At 40.2% G+C, this 15,830-nt stretch overlaps 1 protein-coding gene across 3 annotated transcripts in view; it reads left to right on the top strand.

The window, feature by feature from the left end:
- The window catches only part of txndc16 (thioredoxin domain containing 16), a 22,544-nt gene extending 6,714 nt beyond the window's left edge, over positions 1 to 15,830 (top strand). For 2 of the 3 annotated variants that reach the window (XM_080019119.1, XM_080019117.1), the window contains exons 5-20: positions 2,299 to 2,373; positions 3,004 to 3,125; positions 3,584 to 3,674; positions 3,774 to 3,942; positions 4,288 to 4,457; positions 5,455 to 5,515; positions 5,657 to 5,804; positions 6,927 to 7,073; positions 7,175 to 7,234; positions 8,805 to 9,030; positions 10,051 to 10,187; positions 10,283 to 10,367; positions 11,317 to 11,467; positions 11,655 to 11,848; positions 13,078 to 13,265; positions 14,837 to 15,830. In XM_080019119.1, the coding sequence (XP_079875245.1) occupies positions 2,299 to 2,373; positions 3,004 to 3,125; positions 3,584 to 3,674; positions 3,774 to 3,942; positions 4,288 to 4,457; positions 5,455 to 5,515; positions 5,657 to 5,804; positions 6,927 to 7,073; positions 7,175 to 7,234; positions 8,805 to 9,030; positions 10,051 to 10,187; positions 10,283 to 10,367; positions 11,317 to 11,467; positions 11,655 to 11,848; positions 13,078 to 13,265; positions 14,837 to 15,084 (2,272 nt within the window). In that variant the 3' untranslated portion in view covers positions 15,085 to 15,830. Of the gene's footprint in view, positions 1 to 2,298; positions 2,374 to 3,003; positions 3,126 to 3,583; positions 3,675 to 3,773; positions 3,943 to 4,287; positions 4,462 to 5,454; positions 5,516 to 5,656; positions 5,805 to 6,926; positions 7,074 to 7,174; positions 7,235 to 8,804; positions 9,031 to 10,050; positions 10,188 to 10,282; positions 10,368 to 11,316; positions 11,468 to 11,654; positions 11,849 to 13,077; positions 13,266 to 14,836 lie in introns of all 3 variants that reach the window. The other variant, XM_080019118.1, reaches the window with a different exon arrangement.

Below are 15,830 nucleotides of genomic sequence, written 5' to 3'. Positions count from 1 at the left end.
ATAACTTAGGCATACAACAAACCTACGCTGGCCACTATACTATCTCCAAGGACAGCCAAAAAGAAGGAACAAAATTAAAACATATTTTGCTTGTCACGCCGTCTTCATTAGTGAAACCTACTTTTCTTCATATGCAAAAATTGTGTGTATAAAATGTGATAATCCTAATTTAACATAATGTTTTCGCAGATTGCTAATTTGTCAATTTTTTATTTTTGCTCATAAAATAGACCAGCTGGTAAATCTCTGTCAGAATAGTCAAGTAGTCAATAGTCAGAATAGTCAGCTGTAGTCAGAATAGTCAAGTTTATTTATGAAGTCCTTAATCACAATACAGCCTCAAAGGGCTTCACAAACCCACATTTCAGAAAGAAATCAACCACATCCCCAGGTCTGAACCCTCATCCGGGAAAGGAACAACTCCCAGAAAACACATAGGGGGAGAAAAAAAAGGAAAGGAAACCTTGAGTAGGGGCCCCAGAAGAGGGATCCCCCTTCCAGGATGATCAGGCTGCAGTGGATGCCGAGTGGACAACAATGAAAATATAACATGACAAATCATAGGATATTGTACTTCTATACAACTTAACGTCAATGCTAAACAGTATGCGAGTCCCTTTTCTGGTGCCGAGCGCCACAGGTAGACGCCTCCAGGGATGTGGTCTTCATCAGGACTGATCCAGGTAGTTTGCAGCAGCATGACCGAGGGGGGAGGGAGAGGTACAACACAGTGGGTTTATATCCAGATGTCATGTTCCAGTGTTAAACGATGAAGGCAGGGTTAGAGGAATGCTAACAGGAAGGGTGTGGTTAACCAAATGAAAGACTGTTAAATGAGTTAAGTCTTGATTTAAACATTTCAACAGAAGTAGCACTACTTATTTCCGCAGGTAGGGCGTTCCAGAGTACTGGGGCCCTGAGTGAGAATGCTCTGGACCCTGCAGACTTCTTTTTAACTCTCAGAATTGTTAAAAGGCCACCATGTTTGAGCGTCAAGCTTGAGATGTTACATTTGGTACGACTAAGTCAGTTACAGTAGATAATAACGTGCTAGACCATGTCGTATTTTATAGGTATGCCTAAAGTTGCATCTGAGGGAAACCGGGAGCCAGTGTAAGGTGGCAAATATTGGGGTAATATGATCAAACTTTCTAGTCCTGGTCAAGATTCTAGGCGCAGCGTTTTTGTACGAACTGAAGGCTTTTAATACTAGACATGGGAAGGCCAGAAAGCTACACATTACAGTAAATTAGGTGGGATGTTACAGAAGCGTGGGCTATGGTCACTGCATCACTCATGGATAGATACATAAAGATGAAAGAATGCAGTTCTGGTAATGTTCTTAATATGCAGTTGAAAGGAGAGAGTGGGATCAAATATTACTCCACATTTTTTTTTGCTGAGCTACGTTGAGTAATAGTACAACTATCAACGTTCAGAGTGGTATCCTTAAACAGGTGCCTGTGCCTAGCAGGACCAGTAAGCAGCATCTCAGTCTTCTCAGAGTTGAGAAGCACTGTTTAATTTCAGCCCCACACGCCTCTAGGGTCTGACAATTGCTTGGGTTAGTCAGTTCTCAGGGCATGTGTCATCAGTTGGGTGTCATCAGCATAGCAATGGAGGCTAATTCCATATTTGCATGTGATATCTCCAACAGGCAACATACAAATGCCTAACAGTTAAGGACTGAGTACTGATCCCTGCCGGACCCCACAAGTAACGCTGCAATACTCAGAGGTCACGTTGCCATGAAATACACGGTGTGTCTGCTCTGAAAGCTAGGATCTAAACCAGGAAAGTGCCAAACCTCTAATGCCAAGAGAGGTGTCAAGGCGATCTAGCAATGGGTTATTGTCAACAATATCAAAGGTAGCGCTGAGGTTGAGCAATAGTACTACTGAGGTCCATTGCAAATCATTCATTCATCATCATTAACGACTTTAGTGAGGGCTGTCTCTTTGGAGATGAAGGGGAGATTTGAAACTGACCTATAGTTCCTAAGACTCTCAGGGTTGAGGTTGGGGTTTTTTTCAAGTAAGGCTGTCTGCCTGTCATGGCTGTCTTAAAAGAAGAGTGGGGGGAAAAAGTGAAGAGGAAGGATAAAATTGGGGTTGAGGCCGCGTGCCTCAAATCTCCTCTCTAATAAGGTCAATTTTCTGAGTGAAGAATACCGTGAAGTCATGAGCTGCTGAGAATAGGCTGTTAGCAGTGTAGTGATTGTGTAAGTGACTCGATATTTTGTGTGAATGCGTTGATTTGAATGGATTTTGCATTTCTGTCCCGCTGTCTGTGTCTCAGGAACTCTGAACTGCTGAAAAGTTTTGATGTGGACGCCGTGTTCGACGTCAACTCCATCGTGTCACACGTTCTGTTGTGAGTAAGCTAGCCGCTCGCTTACGACCAGGGGTGTGTGTGTGTGTGTGTGTGTGTGTGTGTGTGTGTGTGTGTGTGTGTGTGTGTGTGTGTGTGTGTGTGTGTGTGTGTGTGTGTGTGTGTGTGTGTGTGTGTGTATTTATATATATATAATATTTTTTTCTAACTTGTAGTCAAACTTTAGGTTTATTCCATATCGCCATTTTCGTTGTTTTATTTTTATTATCATTACTTTATCGTTATTCCCAATCCTTGATCCACCTATCTACTGTATAGCTTTGTCCCCAGCTGCCACCTCTTCCAACCCCTTTGTAAATACTTTTTGTGTTCATTCTGCCTTGCTTTTACTTCTCCTTTCTGTTTCTGTCCCCCCCCCCCTCCTTCATCTCAGCTGGCGGCCCACCATGCCTAAGCGTCTGTGGGTTTTTTTTTAATGTATTTTTAAGGCTGTTGTTTTTTTTTTTTTTTGTTTTGTTTTTAATAATCAAAATATCAACATTGACTGCCACATACTGGTTTTCTACTTTTTTTACTATTGAAAATTGGTAAAATCTTGTTTCATTGTAGCGTGCAGTGCATTGATCCTCTCCCTCTCGCTCCCCCCCCCCCCCCCCTCCCTCTCCCCTACAGCTCCATCCTCTTCGATGAGGTGCGCTATGTGCAGACGGATGCTGACCTCCAGGCCCTGGAGAGGACAGCCCGCGGGAAGAGCGACCTGCTGCTGGGATATGTCTTAATGCTGGGGACACAAGGTGTGTCTTTGGAAGGGAGGTTGTCAGGTGGAAGCGTCACAACTTCCTGCATCTAGTCTTTTATATTAGTGCAGATTTCGCCAAAAGAGCTGATTTGTTGAAGCACAAACGAGTCAATAAAATCCTGAAAAACTCGATAAAATGCACGGTTTGCAACCATCTTTTTCCCCCCCGATGTGACATAAAAAGTCTAGCTGACCATATTGTAAGCTTCAAAAGGGAGATTTAACATGTATTTTTTAAGGGCTTGAGTTTTCTCTTGCTCAGTGACACGTTACACAGTGAGAAGCTGCAGTAGAACGGTAGAATAGATGTCTCCCTCTGGTGGAGAGAAATTTTAATTGCATTCAGAAAATTAAAGTTGAGTTGAATGTTGTGGTATGAGAGGTGCTGTACGAATAAGCTTACTATTATATTATTATTATTATTATTAACTGTGTTGTGAACGTGTCGCATAGAGCACAGGGCGCTGATGGAGACAGTGTTCGTCTATGGAGCCAGATACCAGTTCATCCTCACCACCGGGGGACCTGTCCTGGAGCATCTGGGGTAGGATGCCGTCCTTTCATTTCATTTGCTTTCTCTATCCCTTTCTACTCATATTTTTATTCAGATTTTATTCACCCTGCTATCTGTTCCCTCTGTCAGGATGAGCCCAAATCAGCAATCATCGGCAGCCTGGTTCCTCCACTGCAGGCTCCACGGGGGGTCCGTGACCCTCGCTACCTCGGAGCGCTGCCCTTTGACCCCCATGAGGAGGCCCCTGTCCACGCTCAGCCTCCACTCCTTCCTTCAGCTCATGGATGCCCCGCTGCTGGTATGATGATATTCTGGTTCTTAATTATGTTTCTGTTTTATTTTGTGACGTAATTAAGAGTTAACTGGGATATTTGGTTCAGATAGCTTTGTCCAAAGATTGGAAGTGGAACTGACTGTATACAGTATGCCAATCTAACCAAAAAACAAAAAATGAAAATAATTTTATGACACAAATGGCCAATGGGAGGTTCAGAAAGGGGGTTTTCTCAGATAACGGTCTCAGTCTCAAAGAGGGCAATGCAGAAATTATAGCATCTAAATTCTTTACTTCATCAATATAATGGCTGCCACTCGATGGCAGTGTGGAGCCAGCAGTTTCGAACATTCGGTCCCTTCTTTACAGTCTGAGGTGTTTGAGGACCCCTCGACGGTCCCTCCTCCGCAGCCTCCGCTCCTCCACACGCCCCAGCTCTTCCTGTTCTCGCGGCCCGGCACCGAACACCTGGACCTGGACGTGGCCTCCACTCTGGCCTGGAGGCTCCGTGGCCTGGCCCTGCTGCTATTGGTGCACAGGTGGGTGAAAAATGGATAAAAGGTTTAAACATTCTAAAGATTTCTGATTTAAAGATAGAAAGAAAGAATAAATTTTTCAAATCATACAATGGATACAGTGAATAACAGGGTTTATTTACAGACCTTACACCTTCAAATGTGTGTCATTATTATATGTGAAATAATTGTTAAATTGGCTAAACAATTCAAATAAATGAATGTATATCAAATTAATGAACTAATATCAAATGTGTCTTAAAGGTCATATATTGTGCTCCTTTTCAAAAAGTTAATATAAGTCTCTCAGGTCCCCAAAACATGTCTCTGAAGTTTTTTTGCTGAAAATACCACTCGGATTATGAATTCTAGCCATTCTAACATGCCTCTATACCCGTCTGTTTCAGTCCTTTTTTTGAGAGGCTGTTTCTTTGTCTGTAGCTTTAAATGCAAATGAGCTGCTTCTCCCCACGCCCCTCTCCAGCTACATGCTGGACTGGGCGAAATGGCTTCCGTGATTCATGGCAAGTCATTAAACTTCTTGTGAATCTCGATAAATACCGGATAAATAAAGGTTATTACGGATTCTGCACCGAGTAACGCCAGTAACTTTCTTAAAAATGACATCTAATATATATCCTCAGCTATCAGTGTAAGTGCAAAAGAAACACACTCCACGATTCTTTTTGAAAACGTACATTTCCCTCGTCTGCAGTTTTGTCCCGATTTGGGATTTTGCCATCAAAAATCATCAATCCCCATTTATCCACTTCCCTCTTCTGCGGCTGCAGGCTTGTTGAAACATGTTGACTCACATGTTTTCTGACCTAGGCAGCTCACACAAAACTGACTGGGTTGTCTTATTTCACTGTGTGTGTGTGTGTGTGTGTGTGTGTGTGTGTGTGTGTGTGTGTGTGTGTGTGTGTGTGTGTGTGTGCGCGCGCGTGCTCGAGTTCTGAAGCAAATATCGTTCCATCAGCCCCCCCCTCAAAAAAAAAAGTGTGTGTGTGTGTTCGGACAGGGAGAGTCCAGCAGTGAAAACTCCTGAAGAATATAACGTTGCCTACAGGCTGCCAGGGCAGGTAACTCCTCCTCTCCTGTTCAGATTTGCTGTTATTATTCAAGGTGTTGTTTTTTTTTATGTTATTTTTTAAAATTGTAATTAACTCGACTTGCACTGTTTTTTCCGGCTGTATTTTATTTTTCTCTGATCTTCTCTTTAGGGCTCGGAGGTGAAATACCTGACACTGAATGATCTGGAGGAGGTGACAGAGCTGTTCGTCGAGCAGGGGGGAGCGGGGGAGGAGCAGGGGGGAGGAGGAGAGGAAGAGGAGGAGGGAGACGAGGAGGAGGAAGGCTGGCCTGTGCTCGGTGATACACAAACACTTTTTTGGCGTCGCCTTTCCAAAATATTGGCTTTAGCTCATGCTATTGTGTGTGTGATGCTCAATTGATCTCTGAAGGGGAAATGGCAGTGTCACTGCAACTCACATCAAAAATAGGCAATAATAATTATAGCAAATAATAAGTCATATTTACTTATTATTATTTACTTAATATTTTATTAAAGCAATCAAATTTACCAAAAGTAAATGAGAATATACAATGAACCTAAAACGATAAACAATATAAATAAATTATTAACAATAGCAAATTGGCATTATACAATATTTTCATGATAAAGAATAGATATAGACCTATACATGTACAAAAAAGCAACAAAATAAACCTAAGCAAATTAACAAGAAAAAAATAGGCAATATACAGGCAGGCCCCGGGTTACGAACGGCAAACTTACGAATGCCCGTATGTATGTACGTACCAACCACCGTCAAGTCTATTGTTTAAAAAAAAATTGAGTTACGTACAATGGTTCATACGAAGCAGAAACGGACAGACGGACAACTTTGTGCGATGCTCAAAACACTGCGCGTTTACAGCAGTTCGTCAGCCCAATGGAGAACAACGCTGTGTTGTCGTCACTCTCCCTCTCAATCATAAATACTGTGCTGTAGTTACATTTATTATTATTATTATTATTATTATTATTTCATGTATTTAGATGTTTTAGATAAAATATATACTATATAATTAGCCAAACATTTGACTAATTGACGCTAGATGTGAACTGTACGTAACTGTTCCTACTTACATACAAATTCGACTTACAGACTTAAAAACCCAACTCGTTCATAGCCTGGGGACTGCCTGTACAACAAACCTAAAAATGTACTAGAAAATAGAAGAAAAAAAAAGTCGAATCAGAATATTTTTACACCTAACAATAAACAATAAAAAAATTGGCATTATAAAGTAACCTAAAGATAAACAATAAATATAAACCTAAAAATGAACCTAAAATAAATATACATGAAAGAAATAAAAATGAGAAACATTTAGCAATATGCGACAAAACCTAGAGATTAGAAGCCTTTTGTTTAACTATAAACAATAAACCAATCAGTAATTCAAGCGTGTGCTTCATGGCTGTAGATGTGTTGGATGACGAGGTGGCGGACTGGGTCTACAGAACCAGAGGATCCTCGCTGGACTCGGACTCCGTCACTCAGCTCACCAGCGATGACTTCCACGCTCAAGTGGCACAGCACGACCTCACGGTGGCGCTCTTCTACCTCAAATGTGAGAGCCGTCGTGAAAAAGCATTATCGGAATTGTTTTTCTTTTTTTTTATGTACATGAAATGAGGGTGCTAAATTGTAGTTGCTGTTCCCTACCACCAGGGGACGCTGTTTCAAAGGCTTTCCTCAGCTCTTTCAACGAAGTTGCTGACAGACTGGAGGGTGAGGAAGATGGATGGATACATAGATAGATGCATAGATAGATGATGGATGGATACATAGATAGATGATGGATGGATACATAGATAGATACATAGATAGATGATGGATGGATACATAGATAGATGATGGATGGATACATAGATAGATGATGGATGGATACATAGATAGATGATGGATGGATACATAGATAGATGCATGGATAGATGATGGATGGATACATAGATAGATGCATAGATAGATAATGGATGGATACATAGATAGATGCATAGATAGATGATGGATGGATACATAGATAGATGATGGATGGATACATAGATAGATACATAGATAGATGATGGATGGATACATAGATAGATACATAGATAGATGATGGATGGATACATAGATAGATGCATAGATAGATGATGGATGGATACATAGATAGATGGAGAGATAGATGATGGATGGATACATAGATAGATACATAGATAGATGATGGATGGATACATAGATAGATGGAGAGATAGATGATGGATGGATACATAGATAGATACATAGATAGATGATGGATGGATACATAGATAGATGCATAGATAGATGATGGATGGATACATAGATAGATGATGGATGGATACATAGATAGATGGAGAGATAGATGATGGATGGATACATAGATAGATGATGGATGGATACATAGATAGATACATAGATAGATGATGGATGGATACATAGATAGATACATAGATAGATGATGGATGGATACATAGATAGATACATAGGTAGATGATGGATGGATACATAGATAGATACATAGATAGATGATGGATGGATACATAGATAGATACATAGATAGATGATGGATGGATACATAGATAGATACATAGGTAGATGATGGATGGATACATAGATAGATGATGGATGGATACATAGATAGATACATAGATGATAGATGGATACATAGATAGATACATAGATAGATGATGGATGGATACATAGATAGATACATAGGTAGATGATGGATGGATACATAGATAGATACATAGATAGATGATGGATGGATACATAGATAGATACATAGATAGATGATGGATGGATACATAGATAGATACATAGATAGATGATGGATGGATACATAGATAGATACATAGGTAGATGATGAATGGATACATAGATAGATGATGGATGGATACATGGATGGATACATAGATAGATACATAGATAGATGATGGATGGATACATAGATAGATACATAGGTAGATGATGGATGGATACATAGATAGATACATAGATAGATGATGGATGGATACATAGATAGATACATAGATAGATGATGGATGGATACATAGATAGATACATAGGTAGATGATGGATGGATACATAGATAGATACATAGATAGATGATGGATGGATACATAGATAGATACATAGATAGATGATGGATGGATACATAGATAGATACATAGATAGATGATGGATGGATACATAGATAGATGATGGATGGATACATAGATAGATGATGGATGGATACATAGATAGATGGAGCGATAGATAGATAAGACTTCTACTAAATAGTTTAACCTTCATTCTCCAGAATCGGACATTTCCGACGTGCACATGGTCACGGTGGACTGCGGGGAGTGGACTGACCTCTGTGCCGGCCAGCCGGTAGGCCCTGCCCCTGCGACGGGCCCCGACCCCATAGTGCCCTTCCAGCCAATCACAGCCTTCCCCAGCGTCCTGCTGCTGCGCCCCCGGGCGGCGGCTCGGCACTACAGCGGCACGCTGGGCACTGAAGCGTTGCATCGCTTCATCATGCTGTGAGGGTTTTTTTTGTTTTTGTTATTATAGTTTTTTTATCCACTCACACTGTGGAATAATCATTAACAATGAGGAAAATAGGATGTTTTTCAAAATATTAGAAACTTGTGTCGATTACGCACATTTTGGTATTTTTTACTATTTTTAGAGCTTATAGAGCTTATTGTGCGTAATCACCGGGTGTCATGACATTTCACTGCATATATGTATGACTGTATGTATATGTATGTGACAAATAATCTCTTGAACTTGAACTTATGGGTGAAATTCTGTGTCACAAATGTATATCATAAAATCTGTTTTAAGATTTTTAAATGCAAAACAAAACCCCATAAATATCCCTCCCCATCCACAAATAATGTTTATTGTTTAGGTTTATATTTCGTTTTTATTGTTTACAATTCTTTTGTAAATTGCCAATTTTGTAGAATTTTTTGGGGGTTAATTGCAAATTGCCTTTTTTTTTTTTCTGCTCTTATTCTTACTTTATTATATATGTTGTTTATTTTTGGGAGTTTTGAGTTTTTTGAAAGTAAAAATACGAATAATAGTTATTGATAACATTATAAAAGTTAATTAGTCACAATGTTATTAATGCATCTGTTATATATTTAAAAATCTAAATAGAGATTTCTAGATTTTATGATATGTATTTGTGAATCGTGGCACAGAATTTCTTCCATTCTAAGCACTAGTAAAAGATTGGGCTTTAAGTCATAATCTAAATAAAAGATGTCCGCCATCTGGTGGAGAAAAGCGTAATTTAACTCAAAATATAATTTGATGTGGCTCTAATTCCGAATGTTTAATTAATGATACGATCTCTACTTTGTGTAAGCTGATGGATAATGTTAAAAAACGTGTTTTGTTTCAAATTGTTGTTCTGTGTGTTTCTGCATAGACGGTGCAAACAAAAACACAGAGATTTTTTTTATTTTGTAATTGCACCATGCCATTTGGCATACGTGGAAATATAGTTAAATAAAGACATGCACATGCACTTTGTGTTGGCTTGGTAGGAGTCGTCTGGCGTCCCCCGTCCTGCTGCCCAACCAGGAGGAAGTCACCTTGTTTCTGCAGGGGGCTCCCCAGACCGAACCGGCCGGCTCCAGGCCCCACAGGGTCCTGGGGCTGTTTAAGACCCACTCAGAGCCAGGTGGGAAGTAGTAGTGTGATTATTCAGTTGTATATCTAAAACTTTACCATGGATTTGTAGCGATTTTTGTGATATGTACGACACTATCTTTGCAGGGGTGGCGGTGTTCCTGGAAGCAACCACGGCTCTGCGGGGAGAGGTGCTGAGTGGGATGCTGACGGAGCGTCTGGCGGAGAGATGGTAACCATGCAGTATCATGCGCTGTAGCAAGCAACACAACACAAAACTGTCAGAGCCTCCCAAAATCTTTCGTATCTTATATTCCTCAAATATGTATATTTTAAAATGTATTTATTTCATCCCTTATATTTAAAAATAAATTCCACCCGCTCATCAGAGAGGTCGATTTTGACCCTGGAGGATCATGTTCGATTATACAGACTTACTTGTAAAAACTCCCATCTTTCCTCCGAGAGTGTATTTATTGCCCCTATTTTTCTCCCATGATGTTGTTTTTCCCCATATCATTTAAATGTATTGTGACAATGAAACATTGCTCAACAGTTGACATGTTTGTGGTTGTCATTCTACGAACCGTATCAGAGTTGTACTCTACTGCCCCCTGGTGTGTATTACTGTACATTACATTACATCGTTTAGCAGACGCTGCTGTCCAAAGCAACTTACAATATGTGTCGTGTTGCTGTCCCTCCACAGAAATGTAAGAGTGCACATCTAGTATTTAGACCTTTTGCGTACATATGCAGGGTTAGTTTCGGCCCTTAGAAGCCCCTCGCTCCCCTCCCTGGACCCATTCGTCACTGCAGCCACCATATTGGATGGACCATCTTTGACGACAATTGAATTAGATTCGATCAGACTGGATGGAAATTTTTATTTATTCCTCGAAGGAAAATTGCAGCGTCACAGCAGCTCACATAAAAAAAAGTCAATAATAAATAAAGAAAAAAAATAGAAAAAGGAAAATGGCAATATGCAATAAAGCTAAGAATTAACTGAAAATTTGATAAAAGATTTTTAAACAAAAGAATCTACCAGAAAATAGAACAATGGTGTGTGTGTGTGTGTGTGTGTGTGTGTGTGTCTGTGTGTGTGTGTGTGTGTGTGTGTGTGTGCGTGTGCGCGTGTGCGTGTGCGCGCGCGCGCGCTTCATTCCTTTTTTTTCCAGGGCTGCAGAGCACGGTTCCCCGGACCTGCCTCTGGTCCTGGTCTTCAGATCCTCCCACGCCCAGGATCCTCCCAAGGGCTCCGCGCTGAGGCTGCCCGGCTCTGCAGACGAGCTGCTGGAGCTCATCAGCAACGCCCTGCTGGACACCATGGTGAGTGGGTGGGTGGGTGTGTTAGCCTGATCAGCCTGTTAAGTGTGTAGGCTGGGTTAGAGTCCCAAAGACGAAAGTGGGTGTAGGTTTAAAGACCAAAGTGGGTGTAGGCTTAAGTTTTCGTGCTAGTGTGGATTCGTCCAAAAAGAATTGTGTCGAAATCTGAAATATCCCTCCCTCTCTCCAGCCCGAGTTGACAGTGGAGAACCTGCCCTCCTACCTGGCGCTGGGCCGGCCGCTGCTCCTCCTCTTCGTGGGGGAGGAGGAGGAGGACGACGAGCGGGGGAGGAGGGAGGTGCGGGGGGTGCTGAAGGAGATGAGGGGAGTGGTGGAGGGCGGAGGCAGCACCCTCCAACGCTATCTGCCCTGCTGGATCCACCTGTATGTGTCCGGTTCCATCCCCAAATATTTATCCATAATATTTATCCATCCCTCCATCTCATATTTACTACTTAGAAACGTGCCACTCTACTACAGCTTCTCACAGTTGGAACTTCAGCGGGTCCGAGTCCAAAGGGGGCAAATATTTAAGCCTTTTAAAAAACATGTTAAATTCTCATTAAATCTTTCCCAGAATGGGAAGTTCACAATAAAAAAAAAATGGGGGAAAACAGTGCATTTTTCAGGGATTTATACTCATGGCACTGTAGTTATTATTTGTTTAGTGTAGTTAGGTTTGTAATTGTATTTTTTGATATATCTGCATTGTTTACATAATTTTATAATTATTTATTGATAGACCTTTTGAAAAATGGAAAAAATAACCTCACAAAGATTTGTATTACATTTAAAGCTCAAAGTATTATGATTTCTTTATGTTGGTTTTTTTTTTTATCAGAAATTCAATTTAGGAGACTAGAAACAGGAATTCACGCCACTCCCCCCCCCCCCCAGAAAGAGTGAAAGCAGCATTATGCTTAAGTTCTAAAGTGCTAAATAGTAATTTATTGATTATTTTTTGGTTTATTTTACTTTCTGTCTTGAAGTTGATTTCAAGTCAATTTCTCCTCTGGTTTATTGCTTGTTATTACTCTATGTCCATTGTTACGTTATTTTTTTAACTGTATATTGTCTTTTTTTCAGCTAGTTTTTAGGTTTATTGCATATTTCAATTCTTTTTTTTTCCATTTTTATACTGACTCAAACGAGCCAAGAACGATTCCTTTTTACTGATTGGTCAAGAACCGATAATAGGGTCAAACCTTTCAACAATACAGTGCACCCTGGCACAAGGTCTCCGTCCAAATTTTTCATCGATGTGTTCCAGGAATTCCCCTGGCAGGCACGATCAAGAGTGCACAAATCATATTTTGCCCGAAATACCACATTACTGCAGGGACCAGAACCAGGCTTTAGTCATTTCCTGTCTCTGGACTAAATGAGAACCGCAGCGTGATGTCACCCTGGGATGGTTTGCTTTGGTAGTTTGCACAGACTCGGCAGTAAAAAAGATGTGTTCAATTTGTCCGGCTCTTCGTTCATTTTATTCAGTTGGTGGAATGCACAGTGAGCGAGGCAGATCCATCTCCATCTCTATCTCATAATATAATGTGACCATAATGGATAGATTTAGAAAATACATCCAATAATATTTCCTCCACCGGTTCCAGGGGTCGCACCCTGGCTGGTACCCAGGTCCTGGAGAGCCTCCTGGGCTCCGTGCCACCCCTGCCGGCCCTGATCCTGTCCCACCTGCCCAGCGGGGAGCTCTACCACTACCCCCCGAACGTCCCCATAATGGTACGACCCGTCCTGCGCTGGCTGCACAGCGTGGAGGAGGGACAGCAGCGCCCCGCAGGTGAGGACGACCCTGGGTTTATGACAATAATACGGTTATTTTTATTTTTGTTAATTTTTAGGTTTTTCTGATCTAAAAAAAAAAAAGTAAAATCTGGTTAATTTTTGGAAATTCATTGTATATTGCCAGCTTTTCAGCACATTCAGTTGTTGTTGTTTTTTTTTTTGCAAATTTCCATTTTCTTTGAACTAAAATATGTTCAAAACAATTATTTAAAACAAAAACCGATACAGATATGTATGTACAGGCTTATGGTACAGCTATGTGTAATGACACAAAGGCCACAAGATGGCGCCCGAGGTCAATAACTCAGGTCCTTTCACTGATGCTGGCTTTCAGGTCTAAATTATTACCAAATTACATTTTCCAGTTAGGCAGAACCGACTGAAATAAGCCGTTTTTATAAGTGGTGCTTCTTGACATACATACCTTTTTTATTTTTTTTTCCAGGGATTTAGCGCAGTGGTTCAAAATGTATTCTATTATATGTGTATGAATTATTCATGAATATGCATTTATGATAATATATATATATATAATTCACATCATAATATAATAATTCACATTTTGAGTTGTATCTCCTTTTCACGATAATAAAAATGAGCCCCAGCTCATTCTTTTTTTTTTTTTTGGGAGCATGAAACACAAAACGTCTGGTTTTAAGAGGTTTTGTTTTTAGCCGGGGGGCTGCGTTTTACAGCCACAGTAAAAAGCTTAACAAGCTCATAAAGTGACATGAGGAGAGTTAGTTCTGCTGTTGTTGCTCATTTAAATGTTTAAAGCGGTCTGACCGCCATGACATTTGAACCCTGGGGTAATTTGACCTCAGGGAGATCCCGCCCAGACGAGTCCCCCCGCCCACACATTGAAAATACTCAGCAGTTCCTGACATCCACAACATTCCAAGCCAGACCCTTATCAGAGACAGCTTTTACCTTTTACCAGATAATGTGCCAAACCAAATTTTTTGAGTTAAATCTTTGAAGCCCAAGTCCTGGTACTTTCAATACTGAACAGACCTTCAGAGGAGATTGTATCAAGTCACATGTGACATTTTTTTCTGTCTACTTCTTTCTTAAGATTTGGTAGTATATTTATTGGGTTATTGAATATTGGCATGTTTTTATTGTTTCTTGTTTATCTTTAGGTTTGTTGTTGGTTCTATCTTATTGGGTATTGCCAATATTTAGACATTTTTCTTTCTTCTTGTAAAACAAATTAGGTTTATTGTACATTGTCAAATTGTTCTTTTTTTCTTGTAAATTTTTGTGGTCAGTTTTTATATTGATTGTTTATCATTACTCATATTGTACATTGTCAACTCTCTATCTTCTAGTTAATTTGTTAGGTTTGCTTTATATTGCCTAATTGTTCTTGTTTGTTTGTTTATTTATTTACTGGAGTTTTTCTGTTGCTTATTTTTAATTTTTAGGTTTATTATATGTTTAATTTTTTTCTATCTTCCAATAAATGTATTGGTTATTCTTAGATTAATCACATGTTGCCATTGTCTTTTTTTTTCAAATTTTATTCTTATACTTTATGCATTTGTCTGTCCATCTCTTAATCAGGATCCCAGGTGGACCCCCGCTGGGCTCCGGATGTTCCGTTCTTTGACTTCCTGTCGGCCATGGACCAGGAGGAGCCCGGCTACGCCCGGCAGAGAACCCCCCGGTCCAGAGGGAATAGGAAGAGAAGTGAGGAGGAGGAGAAGGAGAAGGAGAGAGGGAGTAGTAGTAGGAGTGAAAGAGAAGGAGCGAAGAGAGACCCCTCCCCCAGCTCTCCCCATTCTCCTCCCCCACTGCACTCTGAGCTCTGATGGCTCACAGGACATTTAATGCTTGTTTTATATATATATATATATATATATATAGAGAGAGAGAGACAACAATGTTTGATTAATGTGTCCAAAATGATGTCAGACTTAGTTAACAAACGTTCGAAACATTCAGACAGAGACGTTCAGAATTATTACGAAAGGTTTCCAAACTGCTGGATCAGCACTGCCATCTAGTGGCAGAAGCTGTCATTTTAGCTATTTAATTAAAGATGTGTTGAAGGCTCCAAAAAGTTTCAAACCTAAAACCTAGATCACAAAATAAGATTTCATGCATGTCCCCTTAGAAATACATGTTTTAATTCTCAAATATTTATACTCAGAAACATTAGTAATCATTTCAAAAGGATTTACAGTATAATTAACGACTGCAAACAGAGCGTCTGCCAGTAGGTGACAGGAGCTTTGAAAATGTTTCGAAACATTTGTTTTTGAATGTCTCTGAAGCGTTTTAAAGTTTCCTCTAAACCCTTTGTCGTGTTCTTCCGACGTCGATCACGTGACCGTTTTAAAACACCGGTTGAAATATTGTATTGTAACAGGAATTGGCAAAACATTACGAAGCTGTGAGATCTTCTGTGTCAAAATTGCCGTGTCTGCTATTTGCTACGGCAAAACTAGTATGTGAAAGTGTTGAGTATGTCCAAAATCAAAGTATGCATCAAAAGTACCAGGGTGACGTACTACATCCTGTGAAATATCGTAGTAGACGATAATTGGACACTAAG

The sequence above is a fragment of the Zeus faber genome, assembly GCF_960531495.2.
Source record: "Zeus faber genome assembly, chromosome: 2".
Classification (NCBI taxonomy): domain Eukaryota; kingdom Metazoa; phylum Chordata; class Actinopteri; order Zeiformes; family Zeidae; genus Zeus; species Zeus faber.
The sequence above is the reverse complement of the archived record's forward strand: the minus strand, read 5'-3'. Positions and strand labels throughout refer to the sequence as shown.